Below are 18,539 nucleotides of genomic sequence, written 5' to 3'. Positions count from 1 at the left end.
ACTTCCGGGCCGCTCTGGGTCCGTCATTGTTGGCATCAGAGGCAATGAGTGACTCCAGACTCTGCCAGTAGGAGGGTCGGTAAATGTTCTCGACCACTGGGGGCCGGGCCGAGAGGATATCCTATGTTGGATTGCCCAACCACAAGGGAAGCTACAGCAACACACGCGTCACGGTGCTGCTCGGGGGTTGACCCGATACGTGAGGATGATTCTGACCACATGTATGGCCAGCAGGTTGTGAAAGGTAATGCAATAGGAGGAAAAGAAGAAAACTGCATCAAACCCATGCACGCTCCGGTATACTGTGTCAAGCGAAAAGTGCAAACCCATTGTTTGCACTTATTACAGCAGCACGCCGTTTGACCCCTCAATGATCCAATGGCACTAGCCCAGGATTGAAAGTCAGAAGCCAGATCCGAGCTTGAGATGTCGTGGGGAGCCATCGTGATCTGGGATTTTTTGAGATACCAGGATCCTGGAGATCGATCCTCATGACCAGAAAACCCTCAGCTGAAAATGCTGTCAAGAAGCTAGAGCTGGCTGTCAAAATGACAGATGCAAGTGGTGGCTAGCCAGGGGTCAACTCTGGCTGTCTACTGAGATCTGAGAAGTGATGGCTACGAAGGGATGATTGGAGCGGGGAGCAAATGGCGCTGAAAGACCTACATTAGCACAAGCAGCCTTGCTGTCATGCATTGTCGATCTCCGCCTCTTTGCAACAGGGCAGCGACAAACAAAAAAACTTTGAGGATAGGTAGGTAGAGGGGGCTGCCGATGTTCAAGACAGGAGGAAACTGTCCCGCTCATCATCAACCATACGCGGCCGTAACCAGGCAGGCCGCAATGCAGGCAGCACAAAAGCCCTGGGACTCTCTCACCGCATTATGCAAGAGGTTGAGATGTCGGAATCCTCGAGACGTCGAGTGCCGGTGTCGGGAAAAGGAGTGTGGGAGTGGGTGGTGATGTGATGTCGAGTTCGGACGAAATCCAAGGCGGCTCTCGCCAGAATGCTACCCTGAAGTTGAAAAATTGGGGCGGGGGCAGGGTTGAGAAGGCCCTCTCTGGGTGGGGTCGAATCCTGGCTCGTAGCAGTTGCGGCACGGCTGACAGGTCTTGACGCGGGGGGCTGGCACTCTCATAAAGCGGAATCGGGAAAGAGGAGAGATGGGAAAAGGAAGTCACCGCCAATGTGATCTTTTCAATCACCCCCCCCCCGCGATGCGACGGTGCATGTTGCCCTTGATGTGATCCCTGGAGGGGGACGGACCTCAACCGTTGTTAACGTTCCCAGTCAGCGTCTGTGCGCCGATATCCCAACTTCTGTTTTCGTCGCCGTCCATCCAGGTCCCCTCTCTCCCGCTCGCAACACTGCCTGTTTTGTCGTCGTTGATATTGCTTTTTCAGCATTGCTTCTTCCGTATAAGCCTTGGCCAAGCTGGACGGCTTCCTTTCTTGCCACTCGAGCGTGGGAGTTGACAAAGACGGATCATGAAAACAGGCATCTGGACATGGGCTTGAGGATGATGTATTCATGAGCCGATCTGCCGCAACACAGTGTCCACCATCGATGGCCAAACATGGGGGTTGTCTTGCTGGTTGAGAGTCAGGGAGAAAGAGGTTGTACAGGGATGCAATGATCCCCATCTGCCGGGCCGAAGGGAACCACGGGAGGGGAGGCTTGGAGGGCTTGAGATGCTCTCAAAGGTTGGGATGGACGACATGGGTAGATGGATCACTTGCAGCTCGAGATCCATCAGTTTAGGTTACTCTTTCATGACAACCCACTCTTTGTGCCGTGTTTGTCCTCCCCTTAGAGCTGGTTTTGATCTTTGATCTCGACCTCCTCCTCCCTGGATCCAGACCCTAGGTTTCTTTCCCCTCTTGAATTCATCAACGAGCTCTCAGACGAACCAATGTCAAATCCAGCCTCCAGCTGATTATAGAGCCAGAAGCAAGCAAAAAAAAAGAAAAGAAAAAAGTTGGCTTAAATATCCAGTCGTCCCTGCTCCTGCAAACGTCGAGCCTCTCGGAAGGAAAGAGCGACCTCCGCCCTCCTGCATCCGCCACACTAGCCTGGACTGGTGATGTGCTCTTTCTTCTTCTTTTTCTGGCATACGTAGACGCGAAAGCCTTTCGTCTCAAAATTCCTGCTTCTCTTTCGGCCTCCTCTCGTCTCGTGCCCCTCCCACTGTCGGTGAAACTCCGTGGGATTGGCTGCGGTCCAACGGTGCCGGAAGGTCGGCCAGGAGATTCGAGAAGCATATCACCCACCGAACCCGCCTCCGTTAATGCTCGCTCCTCTTCCCTTTTACGACCATAAGTAGCCCTGCCAGGTCTCAGACTCCTATCGACTTTTGGTTTCACCGTGTTCGAGAAACTCGAGGTGGCCTTCGGACAAGCGTGTGGCAGAGACAAACTCGATCATCTTCATGAGACCCTGAGGAGCAACCCGTTTGACGGCCACCACCAATTTCCCTCCGACCACAACGACATCTCCGCTCTGCACTCCCCTTGTCAGACCCACTGAAATGTCCGTCATGAGCAAGTGATCAAGGCTCTGTATCACCGATCACGCCCGTCATTCTCCTGGGAACAGCACTGCGACTCTTCATCACCTTTCGTCGTGGGTTTCGCCAGTCAGCCAGCAAATTATTCACCATCTCCCCACCACTGCAACACAGCTTTTTAAACAAACTCAAGACCCCCAGCCGTGATTACCTCTCGCTCTCTTCAGCTCATCTCTTGTGAGTTTCCCCGAATCAACATTTACTCTCATCACACATCTCAAGTTGTACCGTTGCTGATCAGGCGTTCTCAGACCTGGTCGAGCCCGAGACAGCACAATGGCCGTGGGTCTCGATAAGCTCGAGAGGCTTGAGAAGAGGTTCCGGCTCTTCTCAACGTCGAAAAAGAAGACTACCTCTAGAACACCCGAGCATGAGAGCGAACCATCTTCGGTTGAGCCTTGGTCAGCAAATGGAGGAGACACTTCGCAGACCTTCCCTTCGCCATCTTTCATCCGGCCGACTTCACAACGAATGATGGCCAGAGATGAGGTCGTATTGAGTCCAAGACAATCTCGACGCGCGCAGAGTCTCCCGGATGCCCCAAGCACACCTCGTATGAACTCACTGGTATCTATCAGTATCAGTCCTCGGCCATCCAACCACTCAGCGAAGAGCCCTCGCGTTCCACAAAGAACCTCGTCTCTCAGCCCTAGGAATAGCCGCACCAGTTCTTCCTTGGCTGAACTACTCGACTTCAGCTTTGATGGAGCAGGCGCACTGGCCTTGGGTGATAACGATACAATGGAGCGTCGGTCGAGATCCAATTCCAAGGTTAATCCACGTTCGACTTCTCCCTCTGTCTCGCCCAAGGCGCCGATCAATCGAAAGCGGTGCCCTTCGGAACAAGAAGGGTCTCCGTCGTTATCATTTGGCCCTGCGCCGATTCCTACACCTCCATGCTCTCCCCCAGCTTCTCCTCCGGTATCTCCCAGTCTCGTTCCACGGCCTCTTGCTGGTGCCTATCGGGCAAAACTTGGTCTGATCGAACCGCTCGAGCGATCACGGAGTGTCCATGTCTTTGGGGAGCAAGCCTCCGGCCAACTTGAAAAGGAGCCGCGCAAGACGAGCAGTCTTTCGACCCTCCGACAGACCAAACCGATGGCAAAGAGCAACACGATCCTGAAGGAACCAAGCCTGGACGACTTCATGGCGCTTAGCGACGATGAGATCCTCGATGGGTTTCCGGTGCCGCCTCAACCAAACCGGCCGGGCCCAAACCCATCGAGTCGGAATCCGCCCAGCTTCCCATTGCCACCCGATCCCCCAGTCTCGCCTACTCCTCGCCGACCCTCTGCCACATATCCTCTTCTGACACTCTCCCCTCCTCTTGCGAGCAGGCCAGCAACGGCCGCCGCGTTTGAAGCTGCGAGAATTGCGGCCAAATACAACTTTGATCTCGTGTATGTGGTCAATCTTTGGCCTAATGACATGGGCCTTTCTCGACCATCCTCTGGACGGTCGCCATACCCGCCCTCTCCTCCTCAGACGCCGATCTCTGGATCGACACCCTCTGTCCGTAGGACGCCCAGCAGGAGAATAACCGGCCGTCTGCTCGCAGCTTACGGTTTGAGTTCGATCAAATACCCATTCCGCATATCCGCGCCTGTTCATGAAAAGGTCCTACAGACCGAAGGCTGGCTAGAGTATAGGAGCGACGAGTTGAAGCAGGATGAACACGCCCGTGGATACATGTGTTCGTTCCACACCTGCTACCATCCCTCCAAGCAGGAATCTCTGGGCGCCCCATCGACCAAAAAGCCGAATAGAGGCATCGTCTTTGCTGCATACCGCAACACTCCTACGGACAACAACCAGGCGCAACTCGAATTGCTGAGAGAGGACGCCGAAACTCTGGTGGACTTACTGATCGACATCCACTCGACCCAGCGCGAGAGAAAGCCTTCTGCCGCCAGGAGGTATGCCGCGCAGGAGACTGGCCCTTTGCCCAGTCCTCCAGTTAACCCAATTTCAATGAATGCTCTTTGAGTCATCGTTCTTTCTTTCTATTGTTTTATATACTGTACACATGAGATATCAGGAGATGGCTCCTGAGTTGTAGACGGATGATATTCACGATAACAGGAACGCATGTACATGCCGGGGAGGCCATTAAAAAGGGAAATAGGAAGGGGATAGTCAGCGTTAATTTGATGTTCCAGTAATGACATGAATGGGGGATGCAAGAAGGGCTATCATAATGCAATGCATTTTTGGCATGATATGCATATACTGCACATGAGGGTTTATGTAATTTAGCTAGCAAGTGAGCGGGCGGCGGTGTCATTCAGCCACAGAATTGGAGGTTTTGGGAAATAGTTGTTATCATTGTATTGGTCTGTCTTTACTCTATGTGTGTTCGTGATACTTGTTCCCCAAGAGGCCATGGCAGCAACATCGACTTCCTCAATTGTAGAATCACACACTTCTGATGAGCGAGGTGGTGCTAACTGCCTAGTCCCTGACATGTGTAAAGATCCTGACCATTAAGCCACGAGTCTCTCCAACAGACTATTGATACTTAGTTTCGATCTTGACAGCGGACAAGAAACAGGTTCGCTGACTACTGATCTACAAAGCTACGGCACATGCTGCAGCACATACGAGCCTCAACACCTGGAGAATACCATACTTCGAGGAGACGAGCTCTCGGACAGTCACATCCATTGCTTCACCAAACAAGTGGGAGGGAGACGCGCAGAACGCTTCTGTCACGGGAGTTAAGGGATTGGTAAGCCGGCATAACGCCGGTCGGTCTCTGAGGCCGTGGCTCGTCCTGCTGAAAAGCAGGAACAAGCAGGTGGACGAAAGAATCGCCAAGGTATCATAAGCTGCACTACACATTTGCCCGTTGGAGAGAAAACGCCATCCATTTTGTGTATTTTCCCCCCTCCTCCTAGAGATGCCGATGAGCCGAAACTCCCCATTCCCTTTGATTTCCCAGTTTTGTTTTGTTGATTCCGCCCAGCACTAACACAACTGACCACATTTAGCGGACAATGGCATCGAAGCGCTGCTTGAACCACTTGACGGTGTCGTCGCGGGTGATGCGGTGGCTGGCACCGACTCTGGCCTTGGCGCGGCGGCGGCGAGCAACACGCTCACCGGGGCGGGTCATGCAGCAGTAGAAGTCCATGCCGTAGATACCGATACCGGGGTCGTACTTGATGCCGAGATCGATGTGCTCGGAAATACCGAAGCCGAAGTTGCCGGTCTCGGAGAAGTTGCGCTTGCGCAGCTCGTACTCCTTGACCTTGAGGCCACGCTCGAGAATCTCCTCGGCCTTGGGGCCACGGACGGTGACGTGGACGGCGATCTTTTCGTTACGGCGGATACCGAAGGTACGGACGGTGTAGCGGGCCTTGCCTGGGGACATACGAGTTAGAATCGAGTCGAAATCCTCGAAGCTGTCTGGAGAGAAAACAAAACTTACTGTAGACGGGGGTCTGACCGCTCAGCTGCTCCAGCACCTTGGCAGCACGGGTAAGTCTATCACCAGACTCGCCGACTGAGATGTTCAGGACGAGCTTCTGGATGCGGAGCTCCCGCATGGGGTTCTGGGCCTTCTCAGCAGACTGGAAATTACGATGTTAGTATTTCCGAATTCTCTTGAGAAGCGTTTTTCCCCAATCATCACGTACCATGGCGGCGGTGTTGTCGTCGAAATCGGGGGACTGGGCGATTCGGCTCGTGGTTGACGATCGAGAAATTTCAAAAAGTGTGAGGTTGTTTTTGCTTCCACAATTTTGGATTGTGGGTGTGGGGACCCGCCAAGAGTTCGCTCCTGCCTGCTGGTGCGGGAACGCTGGTGGGGGACAAGGTAAATGTGGCTTGTGTCAAATGGCTGATGAGGTGTGGCTCGAGCTCGTGGCGGGCTGGCCAGTCGCGTCGGGAGCTCTCCTCTCAGCCTCGCGTTCAAATTTCAATTGGGCCTCTTGTGCTCCCGCTAACCAACACCACGCGAGACTCTGAAGCCTTTCCCCCAAAGCGCATTACGAGACCGCAACAGACGATAGTTACCAGAACTTCGTCAACCCAAACCCCAATTTTTGAAACCAGAAGCTACTTTGCAGTGGCAACAACGCCGCAACCATGTCGGCCTCTAACAAGCAGGGCAAGATGGTAAGTTCAGGCATCCGTCCTCCCCTCCGCGCGACCGCTCTTACAGGCATCTGTTTGTTGACATTGACCACTGACAAGGCGCATGATATCTAGGCCGGTTACGTATGTATACCTCCCCAGTGACGATAGCACACGGCGAGGCAGAACTAACGTTTGATTAGATCAACTACCGGATGCGCGTAACGCTGAATGATGGCCGCCAGATGACGGGTCAGGTACGCATCTCCTACCACCACTTAGCACTTTCTTGCCACTGACTCGAATCATCTTAGATGCTCGCTTTCGATAAGCACATGAACCTTGTGCTCGCCGATACCGAAGAGTTCCGCCGGATCAAAAGGAAGCAAAACAAGCCCTCCGCCCCCGGCGCATCATCATCCGGCGCGCAGACCATCGAGCAGGAGGAGAAGCGGACACTGGGTCTGACGATCGTTCGAGGCGCCCACATTGTATCCCTTTCCGTCGAATCGCCGCCGCCGGCTGACCCAAGCGCTCGTTTGGGCAAGACTGGCGGTCCCAGTGTTGCCTCTGCGCTCGCAGCGGGACCTGGTGTCGCAAGACCGGCTGGCCGCGGCGCCGCTGCTCCCATTTCCCTTGCCGGCCCTGCTGCTGGTATTGGCGGCGCCGTCCCTCCCCCAGCTTTCCCAGGCTTCCCTGGTGCTCCCGGTTTTCCTGGCGCCCCTGGCCGTGGTGCTCGTAAGCTGATCTTCTCCAAGCCTTGCTGTTGACACCTTCACTAACGAAGTTATAGCCCCTCCACCAGGATTTGGAGGTGGATTCCCTCCTGCTGGCTTTCCCGGCGCGCCCGGTGGCTTCCCCCCTGGATTCCCTCCCGGCGGTGGCCCTCCTTCTGGCTTCAACCCTCCTCCTCGCCGTTAATGATTACGTTTGGTGGCCGACCCAACACTACTTACTGAGATGCCCCGCCACACAACATACGACGACATCAAATACGACGAATGGCTGCGAACTTGTATGTGATTGGGGTGGATCTTCACTTGGCCGACGAAAAGCTAGATTTTTGCCTGGAAAGCTTGAGGGTTTTACTGTTTTCTTTTGGCGGCGTTTGGGGATTTCTTGATGAAACATTACAAAGGGCCGGAAATCAGCGAATTGTGTTCTTGAGAATAAGGGGCGAGCAGAGTATGCAAGACAGGCAAACGGGACAAAGAGAAGAGGAATGAGAAGTCCGAGGGGCTTAGGCGGCGTGGATGGTGACAGAACAGAGGATATTGCTGTTGCCTTTGGGGACTATGTACATATGCGGTCGTGAATATGGATGGATGTTGGTGTTGCACAACCCTTGGACACCCCATACAGAAGCTCGAGAGTGAGCTTCAACAACAAATTCACAACGATTAGGTGCCAACTGTCTATTCTACTGTTGCAGATATCTCACTTGTGAATAATAGATGTAGTAAACGCCCCCAAATTCAACCAATTGGCAACCTTGACTTTTACAATGACAGCTCATGGTTTTGTTGTCATCAATGTCCGGTGACGCAAAAAAGGGGTGCACGGACCCCGTTTGATGACTGCGAATTGGATTGCCCGCTATTTTTTCAGTGTTGTTACAGCGGGCGGACCGGACCTGTGCCAGCGCTGCAGCAGCGGTCCCCCGGAGCATCCCCAAGAATTATTTCCAGGGCTAGTTGTTGCGACTCTCCGATCCCTCCGACATTATTAGCCCCCCCACCGACAACACCGACGACTGACAGACAGATAGAACGGAAAAGAAAAGATGGCTGCTTTTGTCAAGGCGATCAATGCTAAGATTCGGGCTCACCCGGTGCTGGATTATGTTTGCTCTACGCGTAAGTTCTTTGGTTTTAGTTTTTGGGATCTCGGCCGGGAGTTGGGAGGGTTTGTTGGTGAGGGAGGGCCGATTCCGGCCGGGAAGGGAGGGAAGGCCAGGTGTTGAAGGGAGGAGGGTTGGAAGGGGGGATTAGGAGATTTGGGAGCTGGGGGGAGGTGTTGAGGGTTGTTGGGAGCGTTGGATCAGGAGAGAGAGAGAGAGAGAGATTGAGGGACAACAGGCACGCGACCACGTTGCTAACATTCATGATGGAATAGACTTCTGGGGCCCCGTCTCCAACTTTGGCATCCCCCTTGCTGCGGTGATGGATACGCAGAAGAGCCCTGAACTGTAAGTTACCCCCTTCCTTGTCGTGGTGTGAACAGAAACAAAAGCTGACAATGGTGGTGGTGCAACAGGATCTCGGGCCCCATGACGGGCGCTCTCTGCGTTTATTCCGCGACGTTTATGCGCTTCTCCCTCGCTGTCACCCCCGCAAATTACCTCTTGTTTGCGTGCCATGCTGTCAATGAGGCTGCGCAGTTGACGCAGGGGTATAGGTATTTGCAGTGGCACAAGTGGGGGGGAAAGGAGGAGGCTTTGAAGAAGGGGGCGCTGGAGGGGAAGCCGGTTGAGGCTGCTGCTGCTACGCCTGCTGCCCGGTAAACCACCTGGCTTGAGAGGTTGAATGGGGGGTGTAATGGGAAGGAGGGTTGAGAATGGGAATAGGGGATGGACGAAACAACATGCAGAACATAGGGGGGTACCTATGGGGGGATGGGAACAGGGAAATGAAAAGCAAGAAACTGAGGGTGTATGAATGATATGAATTTGGTCTTTTTTCATTTGCTTTTGTGGTGCTGTTGAGGGAGGTGGGAGGGGTGTAGGGGGTGGTGATGTAAGAATGGGCTTGTGTATGTGGTTTGGTTGCTGTTGTACTATTTAGCTGTGTTGACCTGTGGTCTTATAGACGAGAATGGGATTCTTTACTGGGTTGATGTCCAAGGCTGAGGTGCTATGGTTGATTTCGCAGTGGTTTGGGCAAGCTGGTCTTACATAGCACCAAGGGTGGGGGCCGTATGGGAACCACACGGGGATAAGAGTCCCTGATCGTATATCAGGGGGTTTGGAAAGCAGTTGGTTATACCTTATGTTGGGGGTTGGTGCCTACGACTCGGGGTTACGCGGGAGCTCCGACAGTTGCTCACTATTGACATCGGGAGAAGGATGAGATGACACCTTCAGACTTGCCTCTCCTCGGAAGAGGTTCCGCAAGCATGCCACAGCGTTGGTGCGTGTACACCTCCAGTTGCAAGGCAATCATACTACATGCGGTCCCATTTCATCTCGGGCATAATTACCACGAGCGAAGGTCTATCTGGGGAAGAGTGAGGCGGTTGCGGGTTTTAAATCTGCTACTACCCCGCTTCATCTGTGGTGTTACTTTACCGTGAGGTTGGTTACTGGGTTGGTGTTGATAGATTGATGGTGTCCATTCCCCTGCTGCATTCTTACCAGGGGCCACGGCATGCTTGCCTGTGGTGTTGAGGGAGGTGGGATGCACTCCTCAAGACGAAAAGCTTGATGCGTTGGTTACCTATCTACGAGGATTGAAGATGGCGTTATGGGAGTCTCGGATGTGCTGTTTGTGTCTTTCGGATAGCCAGTACACCCTCTTGACTGTTGTGTTGCCAGTCAAAGATCCGGCTGAGCTGTTGAGATTCGTTCAAGATGGAATCTGCGTTGCATACGAAGACGCAAGATAGGCAAAGCTGTTCCACCGGACTCTTGGCCAGGTTTCCTTCTCGAACACATGCAGTTCACAACCCTCCTTGGCAGCCGAGTTGACTTAGCCTACGGACGAACTATTTTTTTTTTTTCATGTGGTGGTGCCAAAAGACAGAATTCGGCCGAGACAAAGTATTCGGCAACCACGGCGTGTTGTTGGATGTTTGGTGGAGAGAGGTCAAGATCGAGATGCCAAGATGACCCGGCCACGCAGGGCCGCATCTTGCAACTCCGGCGCCGGCGGTTGCATTTTCCTTGGCAGGAGATTTGTTGCAGAAAGGTCAAAAACACACCCTGGCAGATCGACCGTGGGGGTATGAGGTTGAGGTTCGAGATGTTGGAAAAAGGAGGGGTAAAAGAGCTGGTGGTTGTCTCTTTCCTTTCTTTTTTCTTATTTGTTCTCCTCATTATGCAACCGTGAGTTGCTCACCTGACGCATCATGCGTTCCCGTAAGACGATGGACCCTCATGCGGTGTACCGTCGTAGCCTTGAACATTGAGCTACACCAACTAGGGGAAGCGTGGAATATTTTTGTAGATGAAGTCGGTACAATATATCTTGCAAAACAATCAAAGGCATTTATTGGGACTGTGAAGTCCACAGAGCGACTCAGTAACCTCACAGCACGTACCTTTGATATGCTTCCGCAGAGCTTAACCGACACAGGGAGGACTCCATAACTGTGACAAACGGCCAAGGTTCCTGTGGAAGCTTGTCATTCCTCTGCGAGTCGAGAAGGGTTTAAATCCCATTCAATGGTTCAGAAATCTTGATCTCGTGACCAGCTCAAACGAGTAGATGGCCATGACGCAGAGTAAGAGTAATGATGAAACTGGGATACAACAACGTTGATGATCAGCCGACACGACAGCTGCCCGTGATATGTGTCGATATTGAGAAACACAGAATCAATCTTGGCATCAGTCGGCTCTTGAATAAGTATGAGAGATCTTGTAAGTGGTACAATGTGGCCTTCGGAGTCCCCGGGGGCTCTCTTGCTGAGGCAAGCGCCACCCACCGCCATTATGCTTCTGTTTTCCAAGTTCACCAGGGTGTTTACAACGCTACCTCACTCATCTTTTCCATCGGGTGACCTTCATGGATGATGCAGGGAAAACGCCAGCTTCCCCAGAAAATTGGTGCCTAGACCCCGGGAACGGTTCGGTTCACGGTACTCATGAACGGGGCGGGGGTGGGCAATCTGCCTAGGTACCTTTTGAAGCACAATTGTCTCCGGGTCTTTCATCTGACAAGTCTCCGCAAAACAAGAAAAGGTACGGTGTCAATCCTGGGGTCCCGCTGCTAGCTAGTGTGTCAAGTCCCGACATCTCGGGCACGTCAAGTAGTTGAAGTTCGGCAGGATCCTCTTTTTGCAGACTGATAGAGCTTTACCCTCGGCTCGACGAAAACCGGGGGTGGAAGTAGCCGGTTAGAAGCCATCTGCTGTCAAAGTCGGAGGACGGTCTGGGATGAGATGAGCACATGATCAACTTGATTCTCTTCCCGGCCTTCGGCTACGGAGGAATATCAAGGTGCTGTGCCGGCTCTTTTTGGATGGTGTGTTGAAGTTAGTTACCTAGGTTGGTTTATTAACGGCTTTTGCGGCGATTAGAAAAAACCCATTCAAGCTAAGCCTGGGCGGGAGTTCAGTTGGGGGTTCTGGTCATTAACAAAAATACTTATTAGATCAAGTATCTTTTGGTTGGTCAAACAAATGCACCCCCATCTTCCCAGGTGGGAGGCAGAGGGTTGTCTCACAACATGCGTCAGGTGAATTCTGTGAGGCAATCGGTTTCAAGAACAATGTCTCTTAGTGTCAGTGTATACATCGGTTAAGCTCGCTGGAGGACACGGCTAACCCTGCTGAGAGTCTTCATCCCGCTACAACCCCGACAATGTTAGGGCGGAGTACTGTGTGTCTAGCCGCCATATCTGGTCATGGTAACCAGTCGTCAAGATTCCCCACGGCGGCCATGTCAGCTCTGAGCGGTGGTGGCAGCAACCCCACCCTACCACTGTTTTAGCATCTCGGAGTCTCTTCGCAAAGTGGGATATTTTTTTTTTTCCAGTGATGGCTGCAGAAAGGGACGTTCCCCTCACCCCTGCACCAGCGACAAACTCGGCAAGGTCTTCTTCATGGCAGACATCTGATTGGCCAACTCTGATCTCAAGATGCTTGTCACACAAGGCTGCAAGCTCCGCGAACGCAACGTTCAACAAACATTCCCATCACCCTCCAAGACCCAGTGCCAAGATGACGGAAAAGCCATTGGAGATCGGGTTTTGTGCTTCCTGCATACACTACTGATTGATCAATGATTGCTCGATAACAGGCGGCAGAACCATGGGACCGACAGCTTCCCAACCCGTTTGGGCCAAGCTGATGAACGGCGAACGCCTCCCACGTATGCACACAAGCAACCAGCACCATCAATCAGTTGCCAACCTGCGGCTTGTCAGAATATTATATACCTCGTCAGCCAACGTCAAGTAACAGCTGAGTGGACCAGAGCCGGCGGAAAGCGCACGAGAGAAGAAGAGTCACCCTCCTCCTCCTCCTCCTCACCCACGCGGATCACTCGGCCTCGACTTGATCAAATTGTTGAGCCGTCACCCTCTCAGTCTGATGTGTGAATCACCGCCTTAAACCTCTCTTGGCAAAGCACAGTTGAGAAGACTTGTTGGCCGGTCACAGGGAGAGAGCCGTAAGGACCGAGGTGAGGCTGTTTCGCTCCATTCAGCATTTCTGGGCTGTTCCTGGCAAGACAGAAATCCCCTCATATCCAAAATCGTCGCTTCCCCCTGGCACAACCAGTTGGCCTGCAGTTGCCACAACATAGCTCAACAATCATCCCATTCTGATTTTAAATTCCCCTCTTTTCCACGTCCTTCTCCTTTGTGTCGACGTTATCACTCCCATCCTCGCTCCCTACAACGTCACCTCAGGCTGTACAGTTCTGCGTACGCCGAAGAATCCTTATCTCCATCTCGACCTTTGTCTTGCCTTGCCTCTTTGGGAAAGCGTGACAGCGGTAAAACACAGCTTGTGTCGTCGTCAAATCAAGCTAAGGTTTAACCGGAGCTTCAGAGCTTCTAGCCCACCCAAGCATCTCTAGCACCCTTGACCCCTACCTGGCCGCGGGGCTGCCCACACACCTACCCCACCATCACATCTACCCCGCTGTCGGCGTCATACCCGGCCTTGCAGCGGCGCGGGCATCCCTCCCTGCTGGCTCTGAATCCTCTTTTCTCCTACTTCTTCCTCCCCCCCCCCCCCTTTTCCCCCTTTCCTTCTGCAATTGACCGTCGTCCTTGCACGCCAATCGATTCACCATGGCCGCCGACAACGACAAGAAGTATGAGGATGTCTTCGAGGAGGGGGATGTCCCTAAGGAGGCCCAGACGGTGCATCGCATCCGTGCCAACTCTACTATTATGCAGTTGAACAAGATCTTGGGTTAGTTTTAGCTTGAGGAGCTGCAGCAAGCCCCTCAGACCATGTCCTCCTTGCATTGGGAAAAGCTAACGTCTATTATGTCAACTACAGTTGCCAACAGAGGTGAAATTCGTAAGTGATGCTCTCCCACTGACGGTCCTCCGGAGGACGGCCGGCCATCGTGACGTGACACATGAATTCCATGCTGACATGTGATAGCTATTCGTGTATGTAATGATCCATGTCCGAGCCCAGAAACCGCCCTTTCTTTTCAGGACCACGATGAGGAGTTCGAATTGGAATGACAAGCTTGCTCACTGATTATCTTGCGCTTTACAGATCTTTAGAACGGTAGGTCACGCCACCCTTTTCTCCAGGGTCGAAGAAGCCGGTTCTGACAATGCTTGCTCTAGGCCCACGAACTTTCACTTCACACTATTGCCATCTTCAGGTAAGACTTCCAGAAGACACCACTCTCAGATGATATGAACAGCTGCTGATTTTCTACAGTTATGAGGATCGCCTTTCTATGCACAGACAGAGTATGTGCCTCTTGACAGTCCTAGGCTAACCCTGCTTGCTGTTTTTTGCATCTGTCAACACAGACTAATAAATACACCACAGAGGCCGATGAGGCTTATGTCATTGGCAAGCGTGGACAGTACACACCTGTTGGCGCCTACCTTGCCAGCGATGAAATCGTCAAGATCGCCGTTGAGCACGGTGCTCAGATGATTCACCCTGGTAGGTCCTCCAGAGAGATTTCATGAGTGACATTCAGGCTTACCGTTATCATAGGTTATGGTTTCTTGTCTGAAAATGCCGAGTTCGCTCGCAAGGTTGAGGCTGCCGGTCTTATCGTAGGTATCCACTCAACCATCTGAGGAGGGAATTTTTGTCCGCTGATACCCGCCCCTTTCTCAGTTCATCGGTCCCTCTCCCGACGTCATCGATGCCCTTGGCGACAAGGTCTCGGCCAGAAAGATTGCCATTGCTGCGAACGTACCAGTCGTCCCAGGCACCGAGGGCGCCGTCGAGAAGTTTGAGGAAGTCAAGGCTTTCACGGACAAGTATGGCTTCCCCATCATCATCAAGGCTGCTTATGGCGGTGGTGGTCGTGGTATGCGTGTTGTGCGTGAGGAGGCTTCCCTCAAGGAGTCCTTCGAGAGAGCCACCTCCGAGGCCAAGAGCGCCTTCGGGAACGGCACCGTCTTCGTTGAGCGTTTCCTCGACAAGCCCAAGCACATTGAGGTTCAGCTCCTCGGTGACAACCATGGCAACATTGTCCACTTGTACGAGCGTGACTGCTCCGTGCAGCGCAGACACCAAAAGGTCGTCGAAATCGCTCCGGCCAAGGATCTTCCCGCCAGCGTTCGCGATGCTATCCTGAACGATGCTGTCAGACTCGCCAAGTCTGTCAACTACCGCAACGCTGGTACCGCCGAGTTCCTGGTTGACCAGCAGAACCGCTACTACTTTATCGAGATCAACCCCCGTATCCAGGTCGAACATACCATCACTGAGGAAATCACGGGCATCGATATCGTTGCCGCTCAGATCCAGATCGCCGCTGGCGCTACCCTGGAGCAGCTCGGCCTTACCCAGGACCGCATCTCTACTCGCGGCTTCGCCATCCAGTGTCGTATCACGACCGAGGATCCGGCCAAGAACTTCCAGCCCGACACGGGCAAGATCGAGGTGTACCGCTCCGCTGGCGGTAACGGTGTGCGTCTCGATGGTGGCAACGGCTTTGCTGGCGCCGTCATCACCCCCTACTACGACAGCATGCTTGTCAAGGTGTCATGCCACGGCTCAACGTACGAAATTGCCCGCCGCAAGGTTCTTCGCGCTCTTATCGAGTTCCGCATTCGCGGCGTCAAGACCAACATCCCCTTCCTGGCCTCTCTCCTGACCCACCCAACATTTATTGATGGCAACTGCTGGACGACCTTTATTGATGATACCCCGTCCCTGTTTGACCTCGTTGGCAGTCAGAACCGCGCCCAGAAGCTTCTGGCCTATCTTGGTGACCTCGCCGTCAACGGTAGCAGCATCAAGGGTCAAATCGGTGAGCCCAAGTTCAAGGGCGACATCATCATCCCCGAGCTCTTGGACGATGCTGGCAAGAAGCTCGATGTGTCTTCGCCTTCGCAAAAGGGCTGGCGCAACATCATCGTCGAACAAGGCCCCAAGGCTTTCGCCAAGGCTGTTCGCAACTACAAGGGCTGCTTGCTCATGGATACCACCTGGCGTGATGCCCATCAGTCTCTCCTGGCGACCCGTGTCCGCACAGTCGACCTCCTCAACATTGCCAAGGAGACCAGCCATGCGCTCTCCAACTTGTACGCTCTGGAATGCTGGGGTGGCGCCACCTTCGATGTCGCCTTCCGCTTCTTGTACGAGGACCCTTGGGACCGCCTCCGCAAGATGCGCAAGTTGATCCCCAACATCCCCTTCCAGATGTTGCTCCGTGGCGCCAACGGCGTTGCTTATGCCTCGCTCCCTGACAATGCCATCGACCACTTCGTCAAGCAGGCCAAGGACAACGGTGTCGACATCTTCCGTGTCTTCGATGCTCTCAACGACATCAACCAGCTCGAGGTTGGTATCAAGGCCGTGCAAAAGGCTGGTGGTGTCTGCGAGGGTACCGTCTGCTACAGCGGTGACATGCTCAACCCCAAGAAGAAGTACTCCCTGGATTACTACATTGACCTTGTTGACAAGCTTGTTGCTCTCGACATTGATGTTCTTGGCATCAAGGACATGGCCGGTGTTCTCAAGCCCCATGCTGCCACCATCCTCATCGGTACTATCCGCAAGAAGTACCCTGACCTCCCCATCCACGTCCACACCCACGACTCCGCGGGTACTGGTGTGGCTTCCATGGTTGCCTGCGCCATGGCCGGCGCCGATGCTGTTGACGCTGCCACTGACAGCTTGTCTGGTATGACCTCGCAGCCCAGCATCAACGCCATCATTGCGTCGCTTGATGGTACCGATAAGCAGCCCGGTCTCAACCCTGCTCACGTTCGTGCGCTTGATACCTACTGGTCTCAGCTTCGCCTCCTCTACTCGCCCTTCGAGGCTCATCTTGCGGGTCCCGATCCTGAGGTGTACGAGCACGAGATTCCTGGCGGTCAGCTCACCAACATGATGTTCCAGGCCTCTCAGCTTGGTCTTGGCTCCCAGTGGTTGGAGACCAAGAAGGCTTACGAGCAAGCCAACGAGCTCCTCGGCGACATCGTCAAGGTCACTCCTACCTCCAAGGTTGTTGGTGACTTGGCCCAGTTCATGGTGTCCAACAAGCTCAGCCCCAAGGATGTCATTGAGCGTGCTGGCGAGCTCGACTTCCCTGGCTCCGTTCTCGAGTTCCTCGAGGGTATGATGGGCCAGCCGTACGGTGGTTTCCCCGAGCCATTCCGCACCAAGGCTCTCCGTGGTCGCCGCAAGCTCGACAAGCGCCCTGGTCTCTTCCTCGAGCCCATCGACTTTGCCAAGGTCAGGAAGGAGCTGTCGCGCAAGTACGGCAGCGTTACCGAGTGCGACGTGGCCAGTCACATCATGTACCCCAAGGTGTTCGCCGACTACAAGGCCTTCATCGCTAAGTACGGAGACCTCAGCGTCTTGCCCACCAAGTACTTCCTCAGCAAGCCTGAGATTGGCGAGGAGTTCCACGTTGAGCTCGAGAAGGGTAAGGTGTTGATCCTCAAGTTGCTGGCCGTCGGCCCGCTCTCCGAGAACACTGGCCAGCGCGAGGTGTTCTACGAAATGAACGGCGAGGTTCGCCAAGTCACTGTCGACGACAAGCAGGCGTCGGTGGAGAACGTGAGCCGACCCAAGGCCGACCCTGGCGATTCGAGCCAGGTCGGTGCCCCCATGGCCGGTGTGCTCGTTGAGCTCCGCGTCCACGAGGGCTCTGAGGTCAAGAAGGGCGATCCCCTTGCTGTCCTGAGCGCCATGAAGATGGTAGGATTTACCCTCTGAATTTCCGCACTTGAACTCAACTTGCTAACTAATCTTTCTAGGAAATGGTTATCTCCGCTCCCCACAATGGTGTAGTCTCCTCTCTGCAAGTGAGAGAAGGCGACTCAGTCGACGGCTCCGACCTGGTGTGCCGCATCACCAAGGGCGACAAGAAATGAGCGACGTGATTCGTTTAGCAGCACACTAGAAACCGAGTTAATCCCTCTGCTTCGTTGCTCACACCTCAAGACACGCCCGCTCGCTCAAACGAGCCGAGCAATTCGTGTGAGGGGGAGCTATGGTGAAGCTAAGGGAGCCGTGGATATCTGGGATTATCCTTTTTTTTCTTTTTCTCGTAACGGAGGGGTTCCCATGATTCTGGAGCAGCAGGCGTGGAAAGGTATCGGGATAGGTCCCTTGTTCTTCTCTGTCAAGCACAACTGGTTATATCCGAGCACGCACACACATACAAGTAGGAATTAAATAACAGTTCAATAATGGCTTGAGTCTATGTGAATGTGTGATATTCTTGTCCTATCGTCTTCAAGGTGGTCCACAAGTGAAGATAATATCAGATGCCCAACCCCAAGCCCTTGCCTTTGGGATACTGCGCTGTTTTATCGCGACATGCCCAACATTATTAGGGATGGCCAGTCTTACTCTTGTAATAGTACCGGCGACTGAAACTTATACTATAGGTTTATTCTCCCTTACTTATAACTTCTTATAGACTTCTTATAGACAGACTTATGGACTTCTTATAGACTTATGGACTTCTTATAGACTTATGGACTTCTTATAAGCTTCTCATAGCTTCTCCTCGACTTTCTGTACACTTCTTGGAAACTTCTCTCTAGACTTTGCAGAGAC

General features: G+C 53.4%; 5 protein-coding genes across 5 annotated transcripts; 4 read left to right on the top strand and 1 right to left on the bottom strand.

Moving 5' to 3' along the window:
• Positions 1-2,528: 2,528 nt before the first annotated feature.
• QC762_108370 (uncharacterized protein) lies at positions 2,529-4,762 on the top strand (the record flags this gene model as incomplete). Its single annotated transcript, XM_062885253.1, has 2 exons — positions 2,529-2,545; positions 2,819-4,762. 2 exons carry the CDS (start codon positions 2,529-2,531, stop codon positions 4,551-4,553), a joined length of 1,752 nt encoding a protein of 583 aa, XP_062748203.1. The 3' UTR covers positions 4,554-4,762.
• A 507-nt stretch (positions 4,763-5,269) lies between these two features.
• On the bottom strand, positions 5,270-6,405 carry RPL11 (60S ribosomal protein L11). The gene is made up of 3 exons (XM_062885252.1): positions 6,206-6,405; positions 5,998-6,139; positions 5,270-5,930 (listed from the first exon to the last, which is right to left on the bottom strand). Exons 1-3 carry the CDS (start codon positions 6,206-6,208, stop codon positions 5,554-5,556), a joined length of 522 nt encoding a protein of 173 aa, XP_062748202.1. The 5' UTR covers positions 6,209-6,405; the 3' UTR covers positions 5,270-5,553.
• Positions 6,406-6,493: 88 nt separating this feature from the next.
• Positions 6,494-8,153, top strand: smb1 (Small nuclear ribonucleoprotein-associated protein B). The gene is made up of 5 exons (XM_062885251.1): positions 6,494-6,686; positions 6,765-6,788; positions 6,848-6,901; positions 6,959-7,382; positions 7,438-8,153. The coding sequence occupies exons 3-5, from the start codon at positions 6,860-6,862 to the stop codon at positions 7,563-7,565; spliced, it is 594 nt and encodes a 197-aa protein (XP_062748201.1). The 5' UTR covers positions 6,494-6,686; positions 6,765-6,788; positions 6,848-6,859; the 3' UTR covers positions 7,566-8,153.
• Positions 8,154-8,298: 145 nt separating this feature from the next.
• Positions 8,299-9,147, top strand: MPC1 (pyruvate transporter mpc1; the record flags this gene model as incomplete). Its single annotated transcript, XM_062885250.1, has 3 exons — positions 8,299-8,500; positions 8,760-8,832; positions 8,901-9,147. The coding sequence occupies exons 1-3, from the start codon at positions 8,428-8,430 to the stop codon at positions 9,145-9,147; spliced, it is 393 nt and encodes a 130-aa protein (XP_062748200.1). The 5' UTR covers positions 8,299-8,427.
• A 2,975-nt stretch (positions 9,148-12,122) lies between these two features.
• On the top strand, positions 12,123-18,253 carry PYC1 (pyruvate carboxylase). Its single transcript, XM_062885249.1, has 10 exons — positions 12,123-13,727; positions 13,818-13,838; positions 13,926-13,933; positions 14,046-14,057; positions 14,120-14,157; positions 14,217-14,248; positions 14,331-14,450; positions 14,505-14,566; positions 14,631-17,672; positions 17,732-18,253. Exons 1-10 carry the CDS (start codon positions 13,604-13,606, stop codon positions 17,846-17,848), a joined length of 3,576 nt encoding a protein of 1,191 aa, XP_062748199.1. The 5' UTR covers positions 12,123-13,603; the 3' UTR covers positions 17,849-18,253.
• The last annotated feature ends 286 nt before the right edge of the window (positions 18,254-18,539 follow it).

The sequence above is a fragment of the Podospora pseudocomata genome, assembly GCF_035222375.1.
Source record: "Podospora pseudocomata strain CBS 415.72m chromosome 1 map unlocalized CBS415.72m_1, whole genome shotgun sequence".
Lineage (NCBI taxonomy): Eukaryota > Fungi > Ascomycota > Sordariomycetes > Sordariales > Podosporaceae > Podospora > Podospora pseudocomata.
Note: the sequence above shows the minus strand (reverse complement) of the source record. Positions and strands in the feature narration are given on the sequence as shown.